Below are 26,171 nucleotides of genomic sequence, written 5' to 3' on the forward strand. Positions count from 1 at the left end.
TTTCTTTTGTTTTTTTACAGTGCAAATACTTGTAATCAAATGTAAATATAAAGTGAACACTGTACACGTTGTATTCTCTGTTGTAATTGAAATCAATATATTTTAAAATGTAGAAAACATGCAAAAATATTTAAATAAATGGTATGCTTTTTTGTTTAACAGTGGAATTAATCGTGCGATTAATTTCTTTAATTGTGCGATTAATCGCGATTAATTTTTTTAATCCCTTGACAGCCCTACTATTTTTTCATTGGCACTGTGAAAGTCAAGTTTGGTTTACAAACGTTTTCTTGGAAAGAACATTTCAGGTGAATTTAATCATGAAACTGGAACAGGAGAGGATGTAGATGGAGCAGCAATGTATGCAGATGAAAATAGAGACTGTCAAAAGGAGGAGTGAGAACAGCATGAGATTCATCAGCTCCAAACTCAGGCAGGAGGGAAAGGCACAGTTATTAGTCCTATTTGTGGAAGTAAGCTGTTACACCAGATAAAGGGAGTGGATCAATAAATTGGTCGCTCTGCCATACACACACAGCCGGGAGATTACGTTAGATATGTTTCTGGAGGTTTGTGGAAAGGTAAGCAAGTTAAGCAACAATGTCAATGGCTCTTACATAAACTCCAGCAATTTAATTGTTTCTTTGTGCATCTCACTGCCAAAGTGCAATAAATTGTGTCTATCAATCTGTCTACAGATTGATAGACACAATTGTACAGGTTCTGGTACATCAGGAAGGAAAATTAGAGCAAATGTGGAAATGCAAGTGTGCTATTAAGAAAATAATATGTTAAGACAGAGCTCATTGACTAGCTTTTTTACTCTGAAAGAGAATATTAATCCATTTCCTCTTTGACGTATTTGTTTGTATTGCCTGTTTATGAATCAAGGGTGCGGCCTCACCTGGAATATCCAGTGCAGTACTGGTCACTGCATCTCAAAAGGATGTCTTGAAACTGGAGGGGATTACTGCCAGCCTTCCTTTGTCAAATGACATCATCCATACAGGACATATGTGGGACTGAAAGGGGTTTCATTCATCTTCTTTAATGAGGGCTATTGTTTCGTGAAATTTCTAGGCAATTATGGGCAGGCACTATGCTATCTTCTTCACAATGCTGTATTAATGCACCTTGAATTAATGGGCTTGAGTTACCACTCTTCTGCTGTTCTTCTCCTAAATATCATCTGTGCAGAGACAGCCAAACTGAGGATTGTGTTCAAGACTGACAAAATGTTGACAAAACTAAATTTTACTTACTTGTGTGGCCTAAGACAGATTGGAAATGGAGCCTTCCTGAGGGAAAGGCTGGCACACTAAACCAACTGTGCTACCTCCAACCCATCCCATACAAGACATATTAACACTCTCACTCCTTCACAGAGGGGGAACTTGAAGCTGAATGGCTGCAAGATGTGGGCCTATCTACGTTGATTTCGGGGGCTGAAGAAGAGGATGGGCAAGCCCTGCTGTCCACACTGACCCGCACACAAGCTGCTGCAGTACAAAGAAGGTACAACACCTACACACAGACTATGAGGAAGAAGAACAAACACAGTGTCAGGGACGTCCGAGACATCTTTGGAGTTAATGACTCTTCTGTAAGTGGCAAATACTTGGTAATGGAGGGTTTTGAACTTTATTCTTCTTTATATTTCTATAGCATATTAATGCTTCAACCAGGGATCTCACTGTGCTAGGCATTGTAGAAGTAGTAAATGATGGTTCCTGCCCCAAAGAGCCAAGTCTGGACCTTTTTGATGTTGTATAAGCAGAAGTGCTACCTTCTAAAAGGAACAATAAAACTGGCTAAAATAGCTGGTGCAAAGTTTTGCAACTAACTTATAATGTAATGCTGTGTCTGTTGCCAACCTTCATTCTGCAATCCACTATCAAGACTAACATTTACTCCCTCATATTTTGGATATCAGTGAGTTACTTTTGGCAGTTGTGCAAATTTTTGCTGGCTTCTGAGGACACATGCTATTTACTCAGCAATCTTAGCAGTGAAGTGTAATGAAACAATAGGGAGCAAGTATGCATAAGCAGTTAAACACCTGCAGGCTTCTTTGTGATTGTTTCATTGGGAACCTTATTTCCCTAATAAAGCAAATAGAAGCCCATTCATGATTCATTTGTTCGGGAATGAACTTTTCTTCTGTAGGGTCTCATCCACTTGTCCCTGAGGACAGATATAGAATTACCATTGCTTATTCCCATGCATTGTATCTACATGGATTTAGTTGATCATGTGCCCTAAGTCTACATACTAAAAACTCAAAAGCAGCATGCATGAATTTAAATGAGTAACTCCTGTTGTCCTTAATGCGGATCATAGTTAAACTGCCAAGCCCTGTTTTAAAAATGTATAGTGAAGCTTATATTGTTGAAAAATTGTAAGAAACTGTCTTGTTCCATGAAATTATTCAGTCCTTCTCATTTGTTTATTTTTTCCAGAAGGTTCATGCTAATAACCTGCAAAAGTCCATTAAACAGACAAAGTACAGCTGCTTCACCTTCAAATAGGAGTTCAAAAGTAAAACATCTGGAGAATTAGCTTAGTGGTCGCAGTCTCCAGTTTAAAATAGCCTCCCTGGAACCACAGGTTCATATCCCAGCAAGATTGGCACAGCACCACATCCTCCAAGTACCATGGTTTCTCTTGGTTAAGACTCCAAAATCCCAGACTACTTTGCCCAGACATTAAAGATCTCATGGCAATTTTTGTAAGATTAGGCATTCTCCTTAGGAGAAATATCTATTATCTGTCTTAAAGTTCTGGGTTTCTTGTCACTTTTTTCAATGAGGTATTGGAATGTTAATCACCCTATGAAACATCTTAGATACAATATGTATGGGCAGAATGTGCAGTTCCTGCAGCAAAATGAACTTTAATTACTCTAATAAAAAGCAGTCACCAGAGAAAAAAGTTACACTAGTGCTTTTTGTTGCACAGAGTGTTGAATCTGATGATCTTCTGTTGATCTGCTGGTCTTTTTCTTGTGTCTCACTAATGAACTGGAAGTCCCAGAACTATGTTAAAGGCATGGTCTTCAAGTTTTCATTGTACAATTACCGTTTTAAAAACTGAGCCCATCTAATTGTTCTGCATTGTGAAAGTCGAATATAAGATTTAAAAAAGGAACTGTTATGACAGTCTTAGGATTTCTCATTCTTTCTTCCCATGAAATTGTTCAGTTCTACAGAATTCAACCTATATTGCTACACACTTATTGTAGTCGCAGCCATAGTTCGCACATTCATCTTCATTACTATAGGAGAGAGATCTGAAGGACAGCCAGGCAGCAAACTCCCATTGAAAGTCAATATGAGTTGGGCTCTCAACTGCTGTGACATTGAAAATCTCCCTCTGTGTGACTAGCTGCTATGGGATTTTGAAAGACTTATTTATCACTTCTCCGGTGATTAGGAGACATGTAGGGAATGAATGTTGGCAGTTTAGTGCACGACTGATGTACCTTGGCTGAATCACTGGTATCAGAAAAATCATCTTTTCTGCAAGAGTTTGCGTACTAGTCTGAAAAGCCATGCAGGATTTTTAATCACCTCTGCCACATAATGCCACATAAAGAGTTAGTCTCTCCACATAACAATTTGTGTACCCTCTACATTAAAAGAAGAGATGCAGTCTTCATCCAGCCCTCTAGGCATCATAAACACTACAGCTGCCCAGAGGAGCGGGATACAGGATGGATAATTATCGTCTACTCTTAATGATGACGAAAAGGGTGATTAAACCACAAGGTGAGATTTCTTTTTATGAGAGTGACTCACCTTAGCTTTGCCCAGTGGCAAAAGGAGAAGAATACAAATGGTTAGCATTTGGGCTGCATAAATAGCTACAAAGAGCATTCTGCCTTTCTTTTTCTATTTTTAATTTACTTCGTTGTCAGCAAGCAGAGACAACAGGCACCAGGGGGAGGAAAGCATCCTAGGCAAATTGCCAGGTTTAGTGAAGTTTTCCACACTACATAGAGAAGGAAAAACTGGGTTTTTAGACTCATTTGAAACCTGTTGCCCCAGTCACTTGCATAATGAGTTGGAGATCTTAACACCAGGGTTATCCAGCCAAAAACAGGCATAAAGCCAGATTATGAATGATCCCTGGGTGGGTGCACAAGGAGGGGAATATGGCACAAGGAGTCCTTGTATCCATGCTTAGAGGCTAGCCACAGTTACAGATCCTTCACTCTGCTGAGCACAGGACTACTCCCAAAAGAGCACAAACCACCCCAAAGTTAGTGGCAAAAAAGTGTAACTCTGTTCTGCCCTGTTCACAGCCCTGTTCTGCCTCCCGTCGAGCCAGAACAGCTAACCTGGTTAGAAATGGGAAACATGCTACATCCTTCTAGGGCAGGGTGCAATGGGTGTGCCATCCAGGAACTCCCTGAAGCTTCAAGGAGAATAGTGCTCCCTTGAAGCAATCACTCTCCCCTGGATAAGGCGATTCTGTCCCACCTCTAAAACAGAGCTGTGCACATCAGGCCCAACTGGTCAAATGCTGTGGCACGTCAGTCACTGTGGCCGGATTCTCATGGGTGTTGAACGCCAACAGCTTCCATTAAGGGCTCTAGGAGCTGCAAGCGCTCAACAGATCTGAAAATCAGGCAATCAGGCCACCTGTCAGTAAAGTCCAAAAGTGGGAAGCAAGTTAAGCTCCAGACTAACGAAGGACCTGACCCTGCACCCTTTGATAAGTCAAACTCCTCTTGATTGTCAGAGGAGTGTTGCTCAGAGTAGTGAATGAAGGACCAGGATCTAATTTAAAAAATAAATCCCTAACTAAACTAGAGGCATTTGCATGAAAAGGCATTTGCCCTTACAATGCTTGGAACTATGAATCTATCAAAAAGCAAAGGCAGCTAGCAGCATGAACAGAGCTTTCACACTAACATCTCTTTAGTGTTTATGTGTCTTGGCTGCAGCGCTGACATTAAAATGTTGCCTTTGTGATGCTCTGATGATTTTGTTTTTATATCTTCTGTACAGTGGAAAGCGTTTAAAGGAAATGAGCACTTCCAGCTCCACCTTTTTCTTGCTAGTGAGATTTCCTCTTCCTGTGCACATAGTGCAAGTAAACACTGGAGGCATTTTTAACATCAGTAATGACTTGATGGACAACTAACTGGGGGCCAGAATCAGGATACCTGCTCTGAACCAAATCCTGCCTTTATGGAACCGCATCCAAGTCAATGGCATTGCACACACGTAACGGGGGGGGAGGGGGGGCAGATTTTGGCTCACTAGGTTTAGTACATTTATTGGAAAATTAGCTTTCTAATCTTTTGTTTTTAAGGGACACTATCAATACATACAAATCATGTACTAACAAAAATGGAGGAGATTCTCTGTCCCAATCTGCTCCCTTTTTCTTGCTTAGGTGGTATAACAAGCAGAAACCTCCTGTAAATCCCCTATCATGGTACAGTCCCCTGCTCACACAGAGCCTTTGGAGTTGACTCCTACATGCCCCTGCCTTTACTGGTGAGGAGGCAAGAAGCTGGAATGTGATACATTTTAGTTATTCCCAGCATTGTTTATAGGGGATTGCACCCAACAGACTCATATTAGAGCATCTTGCAAGCTGCTCTAAACTACACTGAGGTTGAGGCAGAGAGTAATTGATCCATAGCTGGGTCCATAATAATCGCCCTTTCCCGAATTGTATGCCCAGCAGAAACGGGATGCAACAGAGAGAGTGCCCTGTCAGCTTTCCCTGTGTATAACACCTTATGTTATCAAGGCTGGAAGGATTTTACAAATCTAATTCATGTTCACCATTTCTTTTATTTGCCTACTTTTTGCATTTCACACAGCTTGTCATAAAACATTTATTTTAATGCTGGGCTTTTAAAAATCATAAAATCATGCTCCCATATTTCATTTCTTTTATTACATAGTCCTTGCTTTTTAATGGATTATTGTTCAAAGGAAACCTTGTGACTCAAATCCTGTTTGCTATCAGGTTGGTAGCCTATTAAATGGACTCTCTCAGGAGAGATTTTATTCATCTTACATTTGACTTTGTTATCCAAATAACTCAAAGGATAAGATTGTATAAAACAACTGCATAGAATCATGGGACTGGAAGGGACCTCAAGAGGTCATCTAGTCCAGTCCCCTGCACTCATGGCAGGACTAAGTACTATCTCATGATCTATTCCAAAGCTGCTAATCACAAGGGCAAATTCAGCACATAAAAATGTGTCACACCAAGTGAAAGTTACCCTTTGACTTTCAGCTGCTGGTTTTGTGTGTGTGTGTCTCACTCTCTCTCTCTCTCTCACACACACACACACACACCATTTTTACACAGTGCAAAACAATTTTCTGGGCAAAACCAAACAAAACTAAGCAATAGGAAAGAGATTTTTTTTAATTGTTTGCTGCTCTCTGATAAAGAACCTGTGTCATTCATGTAACCCCGGTTTCCACACGCTGTAGCCAAGGGGAGGAAAATGTTGCAGTGCATTTTCAGCTGGTTTTGGCCATCCGTTTATTTACTTGTTACATTTCCAATCCTGCAGGGTACTGAGTGCCTTCAGTTTCTGCAGCCCCTCACTGGGAGTTGAGGGTGTTCTGTTCAGCACTTTTCAGGAGGTGCACAGCACCTTGCAGAATGTGACCACAGTGATTAAAAGCAAGATGAATTACACATTGATAGGAACCTTTAACTTGCTGCAAGTATCTGAAGCAATTTCATTAGTTAATTTCAGTCATTACATAGGGGAGAACTCATTAGCTGTGTAAAGCTGTGGCAATACTCACTGACCTCAACATGATCCACATCTCCAGCCTGAAGAAGATTACCTGCCCAGGCTGGGTAATGAAAATCTCTCTGGCAAATCAGAATGGATTGTTTAAATTTAGTGGCAAAAACGTAAGCTGGGATTGATACACTGTTGATTGAGTTGTAGAAGTGTCTGTCCACATGCCTTTAATTTCATTGCGGTCTGATCATATTTCCTTGCCCATCAGCCCACGTTTGAGACAGCACCAGCGTCACCAGTTCCTTCTAATGGTATCCAACTTCCGGGACAGAAGCCAGTTTGGAAATCAGTGAGTTGTGAGTATGCCAACCTGTAACCAATATTCATTTGTTCATAGAAATGAGAGCGAGAAAGTACCTTTGGGGGTCATCTGGTTAAGCCACTATTTTAGGTGCTGAGACACACTACATGCTTTTCTTTAAGATTATTACTATTATTAATAAACATTTATATCATGGTAGTGCTCAAAGTCCCCTGTTGTGCTGGATGCTTTACAGACATAGAACAGGGCCTGTAGTCTCTGATCTGTGGCCCAGTCTGCACTACAATTCAAAATATGTAAGTCAATTCCTGGGACCTACTGCCATAATAGTGTTTTGTAAAGTGTTTCATAACACAAAAAGAAAAGGAGTACTTGTGGCACCTTAGAGAAGTCTTTTTGCCACAAGTACTCCTTTTCTTTTTGCGAATACAGACTAACACGGCTGTTACTCTGAAACCTTTCATAACACAGTTCGCTCTGTCTATCCGATAATTGGAAAGAGCGATAGCACCTGTATGGCAAGAATGATGTTTGAACCTCTGGTACTGCCAACCCCAAGTGTTCAAAAATCATGAGTCGGGTCCCCAATAACCATAACATTGGCTTAAAAATCCTAAAATTGAAATCATGATGATAATACATTTTGGGCTCACTTTATTCATCTTGTGTCTAAGCCTTTAGGGTGCACTTGGGTCACGTTTCTAAGCTGCCTTTGAAACCTTGAGGGCTAAAAACTTACTTTTTATTTGAATAAAAGCTGAGATTCCTACCTAGTTGCACAAATCCAGGAGCTGGGACTTTAAGTATCATGAGACTCATGATAAAATCATGAAAGTTGGCAACACTAGAATTCATTCAGGCTAATACACTTTGCAGTCTATGGGGACAGGGCATTTCTATAGTAGAAATTTCCCTCTCATGCCTCCTAATTCTAGTGGGCAACTAATTTCTGGAACAGAGCAATAGATCATCTTGTCTTTTGGTTCCTGGATTCTATTAAAAATTCCACTGGGGCTGGCATGGCTTTGCAAACCAGATGGTAGCATGCTGAGCCCCGTCTGCACAGGTTGTGCCTGTTCTATGTTTTTTATGCACCAAGAGCAGCAGTAATGGGAAACTGTAAGGAAAAAAAAAAACCCAGTGTAAACTATGATGACCAGAGAAACAGTGTTAGCAGCACTTTTCTATCCAGAACTTTAAAAAGAAAAAAAGATTTTTCACTGAACAAATGCAGAAATAGTTTCCCTAGCCAGGATAGACAAGATCATTATGCACAAATGTGATAATGAGGATGATTCTTCTGCTGACCAACAGAAAATTACAGTTTAATCACCTTCTGCACAAATATTAACAGCAAAAAATCTAAAATAAAAATAGGGCTTTGATTTCAGAAAGTACAAGGGCTTATTTCCTCCATACAAAACAGGAACACGCATTATTGTTATGCTGAAATTCCCCTGGGAAGCTCTTCCCTTAACACTTCCACAAGCTTTTTGTTTCGTTTTTACCATTTTTAATGTCTCTGCACCAAACACAAACAAACCTTCAGTATTCATATATAGTCTCCCTTGTTTTCAGCTAATAGCTGTCTAGACTGTGGACTAGATAAAGACAGCCCATCAGTAACAGAAGAGCTATCCTATGAGGTTTCTTTCTCAGAATCCATCACCGGGGTCCCAAAAAACAGAGAACGGCAGAACAACCTGAGATTCAAAAAGGATGATTCTGCTTTGCCTGTAAGTTTAAACCCCTCGTATTTACTCAATAGTTCTTCTTTACCCAATTCATTTCCTGCTTAATTTCCCCCACTACAGTGAAGTCTCTTAAGATATATTGGATTTCCTTCAATATATGTGTTTTAATACTTTATATATTTGTAAAGGCTTCCTGCTGTGTTTGTCTGTCGCCGACCACGCAGCATTCCCAATGAGGCACCAAAGCCAAAGCGTGTGCTTAGTCATGGACACATCTTCTACCCAACGCAATTTAGCGTACATACCCCAATATTTAAAAATTGTATTGCATTGTGTCGCCCACAAACCTTTCGCATAAAAACAAAGATCTGGCACTGAGAGTGGCAATCCATCTTTATTACTTGAACTACTCCCTTTACCTTTCTTGACATGGGTTTTAAATTTCTGTGTCTGAAATCTGTTAGACTCAGACATGAGAGGAAGAGTGAACATTGGTTCTGTTCACTAGTAGCACAGATTATCTCAGATTAGTATTTGATGCAGGTACAGCATAGGAGATACCAAATCAGTAGTCAGGGACAAAAGATTATTGTCCAGCCAGGTATGCATAGTGTAGTCTATCAGTTAGATGGCATTCTCCCTCCTAGCCAGCTGGCAATTTATTGATTCCATCAGCCTCTAAGGGTGGACCATTAAAACAAGTCCATCATCTTGAGAGGAAATGTGTGCCCTGACCCCCAAACTTGAGGGTTTCATGATCAGTCTGTGACAAGGATGTAATCACAACCACCGTCCCGCCATCCAATAAAAGCCTAAACACTGGCTCCAGACATTAGCCAGACGTAAGAGTCAAGCCATTAACTCAGTGGGAGAGTCCCACAAACGTCACATTGGCCATGAGATCCTAAATTGATCCGGACTAGTTGTCGTCTGCATGGATGCTGAATTCACCAAGAACAATCAGTTTGTGTGTGTCTAGCACCACCAATGGAGAAGACCTAAGGAACCTCAAATTTTCATATTGCAGTAGGGTGATAAGTATCAAGTAGATTACATATGTCATGGAGTACAGTCTGATTGCTCTGTGGTGATAATAATTTGAGCAACTTTGGGGAATCAGGCTGTCTCCCTAGTTATCATGGTCCTGGCATACTGAACTTTCCTCCTTGGTCCTGTTACTAGAAAACCTCTACCCTTCCCCTAACCCTCACAATGACATTCCGCCCTCAATTTTAGAGATGTTACCTATCCTGCACCCTCCTCCAACCATAAGTATGGACCTCCTAACTGGCATGGCAGAGCAATCTGGGGCAAGTAGTATACAGAAGGCGGCCTTGTACTGATGGGTACGCAACTGAATAGTTTCAGAGACGTTCACAGACGTGTTTCAAGTGGACAATTTTGCATGCAAAACTGTGGGTTTTGTGGAAAGCATGTAGTGTCTGTGCACACACATACATAGAACTAAGCAACTCTGGGAGAAAGATTGCCTCCTTAAATACAATCTCTTCCAATGCTCCCGCAGGGATGATACACCTCCACACCACCCCTACACAGGACTACGTTCAAACTGCACAATCTAGCCCACTGATAAATGGAATGTAATCCTAGATGTTGAAGAAGTAAAACACTATTAGCACATCGAGTCCATCCAAATACAGTACATAGTCCCCCACACAGTCGATGTGTCAGATAGTAAACTGACGCAACGTAGGATCTGGAGCCAAATGCCAGGAATCTAATTTCTAAAAACCACAGAGATTAAGTACATTCAAAATTTATTACAACTTTAATACTGTATAGTTCTCTAACTCTGTGGTTTGCTGTGCTCTATGCCATAGATTCCCAGCGCTGCTCTTACAAAGAGAGACAGGCCCAAACCTCATGTTAAGACTACATCACATCAAAACACCTCTAGGAGATAACAACCCACCAAGGAAAATCACAGTAGTGATTTTTTTAAAAATACTTAGTCTTTCCTTTAGCAAATGAGGCTTGCAAAGAGGCCCTCTCGTTCCCTATTCCTCCCTTATGTCCCTATATATATATATATATATATATAATTTTTTCACATTTTCAGAGTGATTTAATATGCTCTGTTTGAGGTTTCTTTTCACCTGTTGAAACACTGCAAATGAGATTGCCTTGTGTTTCACACTTTAGGTACATCAGCAGTTTTACTTTGCTTCACTGGTTTGTCATTACAAAGACTCTTATCATATGTTCTATGAATGAAATAATAGAACTTTTAGATTTTGGGGGTCATTTTCTATACTTCCCAATCTTCCCTATTTGGCCAGAGGATGATGGTATCTTGCAGTGCTTCCTATTTCCCTCTGTTTAGGATCATTACCTGCTTTAAAGAACACTGGGAATGGAGTGTTGGAGATCCTGGCCTCTGGAACTCACTTCCTCTGTGGTCAGTTGGAGCTTTGTCCTCTGTTGCTTTTAGAGCACAATGCAAGATGTATCATTTTTGTTTGCCTTTTCCTTGACTATTGTTTCTCTGTTTGATGGCTTTTATTGAGAGATGAGTTAAAACCATAAAACCCTGAATACATTTTAATTAAAAGGGAGGGAGGGATTCACATCCCTAGAAGGTTTTAGTTCCAAGTTGGATCCCCAAAAGTAGAGATGGCTTGTAGCACTATTTATTTAGTTAGTGCTTATGACTGGTTTGGATTACATAATGATGCCAAGGTTCCACAGAGCTATGCACAGCACAAGTTTTTATAATATTAACAATGATAATGACATCAAAACATATGAATAGAGCCCTTTTTCACTTTTTTTTAATAGCTTGACAGCAGGAAACATCACATATCCTGATGCAGCAATATTCTATTTTCATGTCCCAGAAGTTGCAAAGTAGCATTCAATTCATGCAAATGATCCATGGATTCTACTTTCATACGTGTTCCTTGGCCTTTTAACATTTATGTTTCATAGTACTCACCCTAAAGCAGTCCTGTATAATAAGTCAAAGTCAGTGCCTATGTAACACCAGCATCACCAGTCATCATTGGCCAGGGTCAAACTTGGGACCTCTGGAGCTTAATGCATAAGCCACTTCGGCATGAGCTAAAAGACACCTCTCTTTTAGCCAAGGCTGTAACAAGCTTATCAAGCTCTAGCTGGCCTAGGTGCCACTAGAGGGGGATAGAGTGCCACAACAAGCAGGCATGAGTTACATCGAGATGGAATTAGGATTTAAGTGTTCTGTCTTTCGAGTAATGTGCTCAGAACATCAGACCGTGCTTCCTTCAAAGTGCAAACAACATATAGAGCTACTTCCTCCATCACTGATATGCAGCCATTTCTGTGATGAAATGTTGCTGCTGTTTAATAGCACCAAGCAATATTGAGGAAGAATTTAAGGGGAGAGAGGTGGATTATTAAATTCTGTTGGAACTAGAGAGGAAAGTTTAGTTAGAATATAGTGTAGCTAATTGTTGAAAATTGGAATATGTCCAGGACATCAGGGTTAACATGCCTGCTTTTGTGAAAATTGCCAAGAGATCTATAACTGAGCACAAAGGATCAGGTGCTCAGTTGTACATTTCAAATTAAAGTAGTCATTAGCACAAGGTTCAGACAACATGCAGGAGCATGGGTTCAGCTCTGAGTTAGCTCACCCATCAAATCACCACCACGTGACTTCTTGTAGCACCAGGACATATCTTTTATTTTATTTTTTTTTTTAAAATGCCTTTTTCACAAAGAGTAATTTTAAAAACTAAACATTTCTCAAGCATGTAAAATAAAACCCTATTTACATATACTTCTTGTAGAAATTTATTATTCGAAAAAGCCAATTTGGCCTGACAGAGGTTGGAGACCTATCTCTTGAAGACATGAAGAAAATTCGCAATCTCTCTCTGATTGAATTAACAGCCTTCTATGATGCTTTGGGAATAGAACTAAAGAGGAACCGAACAGAAAGAATCAAAGGACGAGGTAAACGTGCAGTGGTAGCTGGCTGACAGGTGTCTTGTGATTTGTAGTACTTAGTAAGAAGATGCTTATTAGGCTCCACTTTCTCTCTTTCTTTTTACATCGTTTTCAAAAAGAAAATGGCCTTTTTGGAGTCCCTCTCACGATCCTGTTGGAAAACGATCAAAAGAAGGTGCCTGGAATAAAAATTCCTCTCATCTTTCAAAAAGTGAGTAGAACAAAATCATGTGTGGCTTGAATTTTCCTCATTAGCATTGACACTCAAACAGACATCAGATAAAAGAAGACAGACTTTAATGGCTTCAGGGTGTTGGCAATTTATTTCTGTCCATATGTTGTGATTTAAACATCTTATGAGACTTAGATCAAAAAACTGTTCTTGAATATCATGCATGCTGGGAGTTTTTCAATTTGGGGAGTATATTTATAATATATTGCACAGGAAATGTACAGAACCAACTGGATAGGATTCTGCTCCCCTTTTCATTTGACATGTAGATCAATGAAATGTTTTTGAACGGGGAGCATTTATAATTTCACATTATTTCAAATTGCAGACCTGTTGATTTATCTGAGATTATCAGAAGTGAACTAGTGTCATCTGAATGAGGTGCATAGAGCCAAGAAGATGGTCATTCAACTGAAATAGTGTGACGCTACAGTGACATCCAGTGTATGGCTCAGTTAGACACACACCTGCATGTACACACGCATACACACACACACATTTATATGGACATCCAGTTTTAAGATTAAAGTCACATTTAACTGTAAATACCTCCTGAAAGAAAACAAAGAGCTAGTATCAATTAATTTAGATAGTCAATTTGGCACATTTGTTATTAATCTCTGTATTGCCAGCAATCAACTTCACTTCATTCCTCGATAATTTCACTTTGGGAAGTTATAGAGCCATGCAAATTATTGATTTTTTGATATGTTGGCTGACCAAAAAAAAAAAAAAAATTATTTGGGGCCAAACAAAATGGTTCAATTTGACCCTAAACAAAATGTTTCATTTAAGTTCTGAGGATTTTTACCTTTATTCAAAAATAAAATTGAAGTGAAATTTAAAACAAAAAGTCATTTTGAATCAAAAAATCAAAATGTTTCATTTTGCAAATGACAAAATGTTTTTCTTTTTTTTTCAGCCAAAACAATTTGGCAAAGCTGACATAAATTCATGACATGTTTTCATCAACCCAAAGCTGTATTTTTGGTGAAAAAAAGTTTTGTTTAAAACATTTTGTCCTGCTGTAAATCTGATACCGTGTTAAAGAGTGTTAGTGATAGAGCTGGAGGAGGGCAGTTCGTAATGAAAATCCAGAGCCATGTGAATAAATGCAACAAAATTAGTCTTTTCCCACTTTTGCATTTTGTCAAAACAAAAATACTCTGCACTGAATGTTTGTAAAGAAGAAATGCTGAGACCAGAGAGGTCTATTCACATTGCAAAAGAACTTTCCTAAGATTATTTTCTTGTCTAAGTTCTCAGTTCTGACTACACATTTATTAATAGGCTTTTCTATGGTGCTCATCACCATAATAGTTGAGCATCTCACAAACATGAAGGAAAGTATCCTCATAGCTCCATTGTGTGGTAGGGAAATCAGTGTGACTTCTTGCTAAGAAAGATATTGTGCAATGTAAGGATGGCCCCATTATTATTAATTTATTATTAGAACTACAGAAGTTCCAAGAGTCCCAAGTTAGGGGGCTCTTGTTGTACTAGGAGTTGTACAAACACATAGGAAAACATGGTTTCTTCTCTGAAAATTCACAGTTTTAGGAACACAGAGCAAGTTCTGATTGATTTGCTAATATGGGTATTTATTATTCTTGATGATAAACTAGATCATCAAATGGTTTTTAGGGGAGGCAGGTTGCTAAAAGGTAAATAGTATTTTTAAAATGCTGCTGTTGCATTTTAGCTGTTGCTCAAGCTTGAGGAAACGGGTTTAGAAACGGAAGGAATTCTTCGAGTTCCTGGATCTGCCTCAAGAGTTAAGGTACCTGTGTTTTCTCATTCACCTTCTTGTAACCAGTAGAGTCTGTACAAAGTGGCAAAGTTTGTATAGAGAGATTCTCAGTCCCATTATTACCAGCAAAAACAGTGGCTTGTCATTTGCTTCCTGAAACTGAGGACCATAACTTGGCATGGTCTAATGTTTTATTTAGAGGATACATGGACTCAGAAGTGCAGCTCTCCTCCACTAAACCTGTGAGGAAGGCCCCTCAGTTTAGAATTTATCTGACCTCCTGGTCTCTCAGAACTGCTGTGATCTCACTTCTTTTATTTTAGCTTATTTCAGAAATACTGAGTCACTAGACTGAGGTTATCAAGGAATTTAAGCTAAAGATCTGACTCCATGTAATTTTAAGCTTCTTGTAATATTATTACTCATTTGTCCTTTGATTGGAGTTTTGGGGTCCCACATTTGGAACTGTGAGAAGTATGTCCTGCTGCTCAGTTTGATGAAATGAAGTACTCCATTTTCATAGCACATATGAGTAGGATTGGGCCCACTGGCCTGTGCTTGTAACAGTCAGTGGCTTTGTTTGCCCCCCCAATACGTACCATATTATTAGCAAGTAGACTATAATAATACATGCCTTCCTGTAATGCTTATTGTAAATTAATACATCCGTCTTATGGTATGAAAAATGAGGTTTTCTCTGAGTGACGAGAGTGATGTCATGATATGTGGACTCTCAGTTCATCTTAAACACGAGGCCATTATTAAAGAAAGTAGCAACAAACTAAAGAGACAAACAGCCTTTCACACAGCTTAAGTTCTAGCTTTGTCTTCCTTGTTTACCAGAGGCCCCACCTGCCTGGAACTCTATACAATACACAAAGACATCTTTCTAGTGACTGAATAATATACTGCAAGTAACCTATTGTTACAGATGAGATTCACAGTTGCCAACTTTCATGCGGTAAATAAGCACCCCAACTTTCACAATAGGCCGAAAATCAAGCTAATCCCATTTCAAAACAAGGCCAAAACAAGCCAGTCCCTAAGAACCCCAACATTCCTATTTCCCCCGCCCCCCGGCGTGCAGTCTGGGACTGTGGTGGGCCCGCTGTGCAATCCCTGACTCTCTCCCCGCTTTGCCTCCCCTTTTTTTGCTGGGAACCAATCAAAGAAAAGGAAGCAACAAACTATAACAAGCAACAGGCCAAACAAGCTACAAGCCAAAAACTAGCCAACAAGCAACTCACAAGCCAATTCAGCCAAAAACAAGCCCAATTTCTGTGTTTTTTTTTCACAGGTTTGGCATGTCTGGTGAGATGACTACAAAGCAATGCTTAGTAGCTCTGGCACTCAGACCATTAAATGAGAGAACAGGTCTAGACCATAAAAAAATCTCCAATAGTTGGTTCTCATTCACTTACAATCATTCGCTTTTGCCTGGCATTAATAACTCAGTATCTTTGTATTTTTTCCTTTGGTTTATACATTTTAAAATGATTCCTGCTCCCCTGGCTATAACTGAATATTCCACCAGCAAAAAAAATAACCTTCCTACATATAATCAGTTAGGCTTCCCAGTACTGTGACATCTGCACAGTGTAAAACAAGAGTGCTTCAGAAACTTGGAGAATCCTGCATGTTCTTTAGCTGGTTTGGTCACGTGATTAGTAATAGCTAATAAAATATGTGACAAGAGGAGGCTTTGTGTGAGAGACCTGTATAATAATGATATGCTTCTATGACGCTTCCACACTGAGCAGTTCATTTCACGTTTAAAAAAACAAGTGAGGAGTTTGCAGAAGGTAAATATGTTTGTTGGAGCTATGCAGATGAGGGATGGGCCATTCATGGGTGTAGAGGGAATCAGATGGGGCCTCATGATATTTACTTTGGATAGGGCCCTGCAAATTTATGTCTGAAGATAACTAATGCCATAGGAGGGCTTGATCCTGCAAGGTACTGAGCACTTTTTCGTGCTGAGCACCTCAACTCCTCCTGACTTCATTAGGTGTTCAGCACACTCAGCACCTTCCAGGATTGAGCCCGGAGCCTGGACAGAGACTCTCCAGCTTCATGATTTCAATTGCCATCACTATACATATTTTTTTATTCTTTCACTTTTTCTGTACATAATGTAGACTTTCTGTGGGGTTTATGTGACAGGGCTGCTTTGTATCTTTTCAGAGGAACAGCCGTGTTAGTCTGTATTCGCAAAAAGAAAAGGAGTACTTGTGGCACCTTAGAGACTAACCAATTTATTTGAGCATGAGCTTTCGTGAGCCACAGCTCACAAGTGAGCTGTGGCTCACGAAAGCTCATGCTCAAATAAATTGGTTAGTCTCTAAGGTGCCACAAGTACTCCTTTTCTTTTTGTATCTTTTGTTAGTTAGCTTTTGTAGTCTGTGCACATACTACACACTCTCTCATTCTGCTGTTCCGACCTGTACCCAGAGCATCACTTGGTGCTATGCGTCTGACTTTCCTGTACCGGGTGGTAAGTCAAACATCCACATGAACGATCTCATGTGTTTTATTTGAGTCTTTATTCATTTAAGTGTGTCCAACAAAGTCAACCAGTAGGGGATAGAGGGAAAGCTTTTCCTAAGCAGTTCCAGATTTCATCCTTCAAAGCCATCGTATATTATTATGACATGAATATTTGAGGGCATTCCAACTCAACATTAGTTCTTGTTTTTAAAAATCAAAAGCATATGGACGTACTTAAAAGTTACTTTTTTTAAATAACAAAAAAAATAGAAGAAATAAATACAAATTTTCCTCTGCCTCTAAGATGTGTGGTATGCACTGAACCAAAATGTATGTTAAGCTACTCTCTTGTAAGCTCAGAAACAAAATGAAAAAACAAACAAAAAAGACTGTTACAAGAATATATTTCTAAAAACTAATTACACACAAATGAAGTGTATATGTAGAAAGTCGATGTCTCTCTTCTCAGTTCTCTCTGTTTCTGGGACCTTCCTTCCATTCTTGAAAAACTAAACTGCAAAATCTTGAAAGCTCTTTCTCTTCCCTTGTGGTTATAGTGAAGTGATGGGCCTTGCTCTATATTTCGCAGTCAGGGTAGTTAATCCTGATGTTTGAATGGATTAGGTGCAAGAGATGTGACTGTAAAGGAGGTTGAGATAGCAGAGAATGCAGCCAAAACAGCGTGCTAGTAAGAATGGTATTGTAACACTATACACCAAATCCTGAATGACTTTATATTTCCGTTTGTGCCAACAGTTTCACTTCATTACATGTAGTGGCATTTGATATACAATTTCCTTCCATTGATGTGAGGCATGTTAAGCACACTATTTATTTTTAACAACTCTTCTTTCTGAATATTTTCTTGCCGATTGCTAATGCAGATTTGATGAAAACATGATTAAAAACCAGCACATGAAATAGAGAGCCAAATCCTGCTCAGTTAAACAGTCCCGTTGAAATCAATGACATTCTTTGTGTCAGTAAGGCAAAAGCAGCTAGGAGTGATTAGAAAAGATACTTAATTTTAAATGTGATGATTATGAATGAGAAGACAAATAGTGAAACTCTTACAGCCAGACAAGGCCATTTTTCAAGAGATAAAGGTACAAACCAGACTGCCGTTTGTACGGTCGTCTTTGGAATATCAATTTAAAGAAGCTTTCCTTTCTAGCTTTCTAGTAGAGCAACAATCTGTTTAAATGAAAATTAAGTTAGTATCTTTTGCCTAGGCTAGTACTGGCCCTCCTATAACACACAAGCTTTTTTTCTTAATTTATATTGGCAATTTTTGTCCTCTTAAGAGGCGGCAATTTAGCAGTTCTTTGTGTTGCTGTCTTCAGCACTATCAGACAGTGAAATGTTCCTCTTCACTTAGAACTTCTTCACATTCAGGCTATCAGTGGAGAATATCAATGTAAGGTGTTAACGTCCCAATCCCTGAATCTTATTAACATATCAGATGGAGTTGTTTGTTTGTTTGTTTGTTTTTGCGGGGAGATTGGACTTTCCAAACTGTAATCCAGAGGTTGGGCCAAATTCTGTTCTCATGTGGTACCCTGCTCTCTTTATAAAAAGAAAAGGAGTACTAGTGGCACCTTAGAGACTAACCAATTTATTTGAGCATAAGCTTTCGTGAGCTACAGCTCACTTCATCGGATGCATCCGATGAAGTGAGCTGTAGCTCACGAAAGCTTATGCTCAAATAAATTGGTTAGTCTCTAAGGTGCCACTAGTACTCCTTTTCTTTTTGCGAATACAGACTAACACGGCTGCTACTCTGAAACCTGCTCTCTTTATGTTCACCATCCACACACATGTGGGGTTTTTAACTACTTACACTTCAAAGCTGATTGGACCCTAGTTCTAGAGCACAGATGCCAGAAAACAATTGGTTTAAGTGGGAAGCCAGGATAATACAATAACTATTTTACCTGCCTGCAGGTTTTGGCCAGAGTTGTGTCAGAGTACTGAACTGGTACCATAGAGGTCTTTAAAATTGATCAAACAAGTTGGCACTTGTCTGAAAAATAAGCCTAGAGAAGAAAAGCAAGGACTTCTGTCTTCCAAAAAGCAGCCTAATTGTGACCACACATGAGAAAGCTACTGGGGGGCTACCGGAAGCAGAGCTCTATATAGCTCAAAAGCTTGTCTCCCTCACCAACAGAAGTTGGTCCAATAAAAGATATTACCTCACCCACTGGTCTCTCTAATGGGAACTACTGGCATATACAAAACACATGCAGATTAAATGACTTTGAGGATGAATATCCTAGTCCCTTGTGTGTAAGGGTTAAAACCTCTTTCGTGTGTTTTAAATAAAGAAAACAAACAATGGTGTAGAAATGTTTGTTCAAATAACTGTTCCATTTCAAATTCTATACTTCACAAAGCTTTCTTTGTTGCTCATGGCATTTGTGAGATGAAATAAAGCTCACCAATCAGAAGCTGTAATTAAAATCAGTCACTTTCTTTTCTCTTGTAGTATCTCCGTCAAGAAATTGAAATAAAATTTCATGAAGACACATTTGACTGGGACCAAGTACGAAACAATGACGCAGCAGGACTGCTGAAGATGTTTATAAGAGAACTCCCGAGCCCCCTCTTCACTGTAGAATATCTGCCTGCCTTCATCACACTAGTGGAAAGTAAGTAGAAAGAAATTAGTGTAAATGGATACATATGAAAAATACAAAATTGCTAAAGAAGAGAAAAGAGATTGCCAGTATGTCATAACTATTTTGGTTTCCTGTAAGCTTTCTTTTCAAATGGTACTTGGCATATTTGACTAAACATATAGAAGTACCAGTTAAATAGCTATTTAAAGCAGGCTGTGGTAAACATTGCAAGCACATAGTGGTTGAAAACTGGCTTTTGTACATAGATTTTACCATATTTCATTCACACGAACTATACATTTAGTGAATAAAAATTCTCTCCAGTGTAAAATCCAATCACCACACTATAGTTATTATTTTATTAGATTTTGTTTTCTTTCATGAAAGATTATTTTTATCAGGATCTTTGTGTAAGAAATGTATTAACTTGCGGAAGGCTGCAGGTAACTAAGTTTTGGGTCCTAATTTTCCTGTGCATTCTGATTCTGAGCCACTTTTTCTATTTTCAGTTATAAGAATGCAGTAGTGCAGATTTTACTTAGTGAATTCCTGTTGACTTCAGTACAAGACTTGTTTGGGTTAGGGCTGAATGAGAAGAGCAGAATGGTGCCTTTATTGGGTAAAATGGTAATAGACCCTATGTTCTTATAAAGTCAGATTGTGACCAAGCAGTCTGTGTATGTTCAAAGAAGGAGGGAAGTTCTAGCAGTTTACTCCATCTTGCAAACTGCACACAGGCTGGTCATGAGGCTCACTTGAGTGCATGGAGCTAGGACCTCCTGGGGGAGAGTATGAAGGAGGTGAGATTGACGAGAAATGACCGCACTCTTCACCCCATAAGTAGTAAAGCAGCAACAACATTTCTTCTTCCTCCCCCTACTCACCCATCCACTCTTCATGTTAGGGAGCTCCAGGAGTCCTTATGCTTCCAAGAGTCACATACTGCACTCAGAATAGGCTTGTGCCTTTAAGGCACGATGGCCCTTAGAAACCTACACTCATGCTATACATTTTTATAGAGAGCCAGATTTGGGACTAGGCACAAGAGTGAAATTAAAATAAAAGAAGGATAAACAATGAATCTACAATCTAATGGCAGATGGGTCCAGTAAATCACTTAACAAAGTTAGTCTGAAACTATTCTGAAAATAAATTTTGCCATATCATCTTGAAACTGAGAAGTACTATATTATAGAAGTGTGATCTGATATACAAGGCAATCCCACAGTGACATCAAAGAGGAATTGGCCAGTAACCAGCACCGAAGGATTTAAGCCTTAAGTGACCCGGAGAATAGGTTATTCGGGGAATGTCTCCCCAAAAAGGAGAGATTTTTCTAAAGATCCCTGCACCCTGTAAATCCAGAATTAGAGATTAAAAACTAAGTTCTGTGTATTAGTATCATTAAATGTCTTCCTTCCTATTTGCCCAGATTAGTCAAATATAATTACAGGTCCACGACATGTAAGGAAAAAAATACCCATTAAACTTAGGACATTTCTGGTGAAAAGCCAACATTTAATTTAGAAAAAGAAATGAATGCCATGTATCAGAGCAGCATCTGTGATTCTCAGCACTTACTGCAGCAAGTACCCTTGCCATCTACAAAAGAAGTCTCTGCATCATTTCTCAGTATAACCTTTCCCCTTTAAATGTAATCCTATAGTTTGTCTTTATGGCCCTGTAGTAGTTGAAGATGAAAGCAGAGATAAAGTTCCAGATGCACAGCTACAGGGTAACTCAAGAGGGTGGGTGAAAAAGTGACCTTACTACCTCCCTGATCCTGTGGTAACTATATGCCATCCATTCCCAAACAGCATTGCCCTAAATCAACAGAAGGGAGGGGTTTGATAGAGGAGCTCTATGCCCTGGTTACACTGTTGGTGTAGTTGCAAAGTAGCCTCGCCATGCATTTCAGAGTTCTTTCTAGCACAGATCTAATGGTAATTATGACTTTTAAAATATTAATTATTATATTCTTAGAAGTCTCCAAGGTCAAGTTACAGTTACAAGCTTTGCATCTGTTGATCATGTTGTTGCCTGATGCCAACAGGGATACAGCCAAGGTAGGTGCTTTGTTTGATGATTCCTGCATCTGTATACTTTGACTTTTAAATGAGAGTCAGGGTTTGTTCGTAACAGCAAATGATCAGAATCCTCATCCGCAAAAATATCCATGTTGGTTTGTTATCATCATTCTGAAAAGTTCTCCAGTTCTCTGGGGAACATCTAATGGAACACAGCTGGTTATGATATTTATTAGGAATAATATCTGTTATGGATATAGCCCCTTGCTTAATAGTGAATGATTCACAAACATGTTTTTTTTTTTTAATGTATTAATTATTGGCAGGTATTTGCCAGATAGTTTGGGTCAATAACATTCAAACTACGGGCTTTTGCAGTGTTCTCTTTGACGGTTCGCTAATTACGTATGTCATGTACCCATTTATTTCCAGTTTTATTGCATGTTGATTTGTGTGGATTTCTTTTATGATCGTTTATAATCATGTGTTCCCAATACTACATATTAGTAGGGCTCCATAGCCAGCTGAGTAGGGCTCCATTCTTGGAACTGTCACCTTGTCCTACTGGGTGACCTCAGACAAGATATTTCATCTCCCTGTCCCTCTGTTTCTTTGTCAGCAAAATGGGGATCATGACAGTGACCTCCTTTGTGAAGCACTTTGATTTCTACTGATGAAAAGTACTATATAAGAAATAGATAATATTAATAGTAGTTTTTGGCCAAAATCCATATCCATGAGCAATGTTTCACAGGGCAGTCTATGGGCCAATAATACTAATAATTACTGATGATAAGTTCTTAAATGAAATAGAATTAGAAATACTAAAGGTAAAAAATGAATGTTCCTATCTACCCACCTGTAACAAACCATAATTTCTGTTGTGTCATTTCTGAGTTTCTAAAAATGTGTTTATCATACACGGGCAGTTGTTTATATACTGTTCTAAAATAACAAACTGGCAGAATTAATCCCCCGAAGAACTCCCCAATAACAACAACAAAAGCTCAGCCTACTCAAGTGCACTCATTCAAGTGAAAGCCTGAAAAAACGGATGATTCTTGCACTGCGCCCAAAAGGGCAACAAACTACCCTTGATATTGGCACTGACATGCAGCAGTGATTTCTAGAGTTGAAGCCCACTGCTGAGAACTCCTTACTTCTATCATGCGAAAGATAACATCCTGGGCCTGTTGGCAGAAGTTCCCCAGGCGGAAGTGAAGGGTTGGTACTTAAGCAGAGAGGTACTTCTTAAGGTAGTCAGGACCCAAACAATGTAGGGCATATAGATCAAAATCAACATCTTGAATTGTATGTGGAGACCAGATAGTAAATAGCATAATTTATAGAGCAGAGATGCAATATGCTCTCTCCAGGAAGCACTGCTAAGTAAGGGCCTAATCCACAGCCCATTGAAGTCAATGGAAGGCCTCCAATTGGCTTTAATGAGACTTTAATGACTCTGGATGAGATCTATTCATGATATATACTTGATATATGAGAGATGGCTGAGTGGTCTTCAGGGACTGACCCATGTACAGCACATTGTAGTAGTCCAATCTGGACAACACAAAGGCATAGATAGCTTTCCTAAGTACCGCATCCAAGAGGAGAGATTGCAGCTTTCTAGCCAGGTGCACGGTGAATTTGAAAATGTTGTATTGATGTTGTATTTCATGATGCGTTATGAGTGGCACTGCTTTTCCCAGGCCTTTCTGCAGTTCCTGAAGAAGATAGTGGCTAATGAAGGGAAAAACAAAATGAACTTATGGAATGTTTCCATGATTGTTGCACCAAATGTCTTCATCTACAAGGGCAAACATGCAAACCAAGAAGAGATGCAAGCAGCAGCCACCACGGCACACATAGTGAGACTTTTAATTAAGTACCAGGACATCCTGTGGACAGTGAGTAATGCTGACTACAGTATATGTGTTTTGGTTCCCATATTTGTTTTTCTAGGTTTCAGAGCTGAATGCAGCAGCCACAAGGAAACATGCAGCAATATCTGCCTGGAACACCCAACTGACAATGGTGAAATTAATCTCTGTACAATGCTTTGGTCCATTAGCCTTGTGTTCGCCTGCTATGCAAGCTTGAGAGAGCATTAATATACTGTGATTAGATTAATGTAACCACCAGCTAGCTTTAAGTCAGTCCAAAATTCTGTTTGTAAGCCATTTTCAGAAGGGGTTATTTCATGTCTTCAAACTTGGTAGTTCTTTTACTTACATCCATGTATGTGCAGTGTGACATTGTGTTTTTACTTCTACATAGCAAGTGTGAGACTCTTCACTTTTATTGTATTACTAAAGGGAGGACGTGAAAATAGAGGTCAGCTTTACTCATTGGCTTGTCATTCTTTCCTTAACCTTTTTGAGGACTGGATGGAGTCATTCATTTCAAGGCTACTCACTCAAATCCAGTCCATGTCAATATTGATCAGAAGTCGTTACCATCTGGTGGCTTTTGGTGGTCTATGTGAATGTGCTGGCAGTCTCACTTCCTTTTCTAGGAGACAAAGGATGGCCCAGTGGTTAAGGCACCAGTGTTGGACCCAGGAAGTCCCTGCTGTGCCATAGACTGCTTGTCTGACCTTGGGAAAACATTTAGTCTATGTGTGCCTCAGTTCCCCATCTGTCAAACAAGGATAATAGTACTTCTGCTCCTCACAGGATGATGTTAGGATGGCATTACAGATTTGAGGTGCTCAGGAACTATGGTAATGGAGGACATGTAAGTCCCCAAGATAGATCTAAAAGATACTATTGCAATTGGCATTGGTAAGCATCCTTATTGACTGCTTCAGCAGAGAGGTCATAGATTGAATGGGCATGGAAAATGAATGATCATTTCATCCCTTGTGGTATCTGAGTGATACAGGGGAAATTTGCCCATGCTGTACTTCTTCTGGGAATAAACAGGACTCAATTTCCAGTGCTTTTAATTTATCATCTCTCACAATCACTGAAGTCACTTGGCGGGGGGGGGGGGGAGGGGAAGAGAGGGCAGGGGGAAGGTTTTCCCTCCCATCCTTTTGCAGACACTCAGCCTTGGCTTCCTCTCTCTAGGTCCCATCCTTCCTGATTTCTCAAGTGAGAAAGATGAATGAGGCTACAATGAACAACACCAAGAGACAGATGATGTTTGACAAGGGTGTGAGAAGATTGCTGAGGAGAAAGACCATGGAACGAGAGAGACCTGAAAGATCAGAGGTGCATTAAGACATAACATTTTTAAATGGTAGCTTTGAGTTCCATCATGTCGCCATGTCTTTTCAATCCCCCTGGTGCTTTCTCCCGTGCATGGGAAAAATCTCCTGTCAAATTTCATAAAGCTGCTACCTCATCCAATTCAAATCCTTCCTTGAAATCTACCTCTGTTGCAATACTAACAAATCACTCCGCTCTGGCATTGGATTAGGCAAGTGGCAAGCTCTCACTTTTTTCCTTCAATTAAACTGTTTATTTTCTACCTCATCTTCCACCCACCCCTTCCCCATCTGACTATTACATCCTGTCTGGCAGAGACTGAGAGGTCTCTAGGGCAGGGACTGTCTTTGCTCTTTTCTGTACAGTGCCTAGTACAACAGGACACTTCCTATGGGGTTTTCAGGCCCTACTGTAATACAAATAAATAATAATAACAACAAATAATAATAATTAATATGTTTCTTAGGGGTTTGTGAGGCAAATAAGTTTTTCCAGAGAGGAGCAACGTGAGTTAAGATGTTAGAATAGTAAGCTTTATATTTACAGAAAAATGTTTTCATTTAAAATAAAAACACCCTTGATTTGGTAACTTAACTTTAGAATCTGACAAGCCTGAAGCAAATTGGATTTTCATGCGCGAGAAGCTGTTTTGGGACTTGTGCTCCTGGGGCTTGACATGTTGCTAAGACAAATAACAGAGATTTTGTGTGGAACTGGTTGGGAATTATTCAACAAAATGTTTTTTCTTGGAAAGTGCCATTTTCTCTGGAAGGTTTCCTCAGGTCCAGGATGAAATTTCTGGTCAAAACAGAGAGAAACCGACTCACTCCAGAATAACGTGGTGGTTAGGACGTTCACCTAAGATGTGGGAGGTCCAGGTTCAATGAATAAGAGCTCCAAATAAGGACAGCTTCAATAGGCAAGAGTGGGAGAGACAGACACTGGGTCTATATCCTAGTGGCTAAAGCACTCACTACAAATGTAGGAGAGCAGGGCATGGAATTGAACTGCATCTCCTATATTCCAGGTGAGTGCCCTAGTCAGAGGACTATTGGTTCTCTCTTCTCATATGTTTTTTCATGGAAAATCTCAAAAGGTCTATTTTTTGTTCTGATATGGAATGAAAGCAAATTCCAAACCCCCAG

General features: G+C 39.6%; 1 protein-coding gene across 7 annotated transcripts in view; it reads left to right on the forward strand.

Moving 5' to 3' along the window:
- The window catches only part of ARHGAP28 (Rho GTPase activating protein 28), a 99,612-nt gene that overhangs the window by 63,005 nt on the left and 10,436 nt on the right, over positions 1–26,171 (forward strand). For 5 of the 7 annotated variants that reach the window (XM_048840312.2, XM_075125311.1, XM_048840313.2 and 2 more), the window contains exons 3-12: positions 1,386–1,603; positions 7,002–7,089; positions 8,634–8,791; positions 12,541–12,706; positions 12,820–12,911; positions 14,635–14,712; positions 19,655–19,817; positions 21,771–21,853; positions 23,524–23,721; positions 24,886–25,029. In XM_048840312.2, the coding sequence (XP_048696269.2) occupies positions 1,386–1,603; positions 7,002–7,089; positions 8,634–8,791; positions 12,541–12,706; positions 12,820–12,911; positions 14,635–14,712; positions 19,655–19,817; positions 21,771–21,853; positions 23,524–23,721; positions 24,886–25,029 (1,388 nt within the window). The remainder of the gene's footprint in view (positions 1–1,385; positions 1,604–7,001; positions 7,090–8,633; positions 8,792–12,540; positions 12,707–12,819; positions 12,912–14,634; positions 14,713–19,654; positions 19,818–21,770; positions 21,854–23,523; positions 23,722–24,885; positions 25,030–26,171) is intronic. The other 2 variants (XM_075125309.1, XM_075125310.1) reach the window with 2 other exon arrangements.

Source organism: Caretta caretta, chromosome 2, assembly GCF_965140235.1.
Source record: "Caretta caretta isolate rCarCar2 chromosome 2, rCarCar1.hap1, whole genome shotgun sequence".
Taxonomy (NCBI): domain Eukaryota; kingdom Metazoa; phylum Chordata; order Testudines; family Cheloniidae; genus Caretta; species Caretta caretta.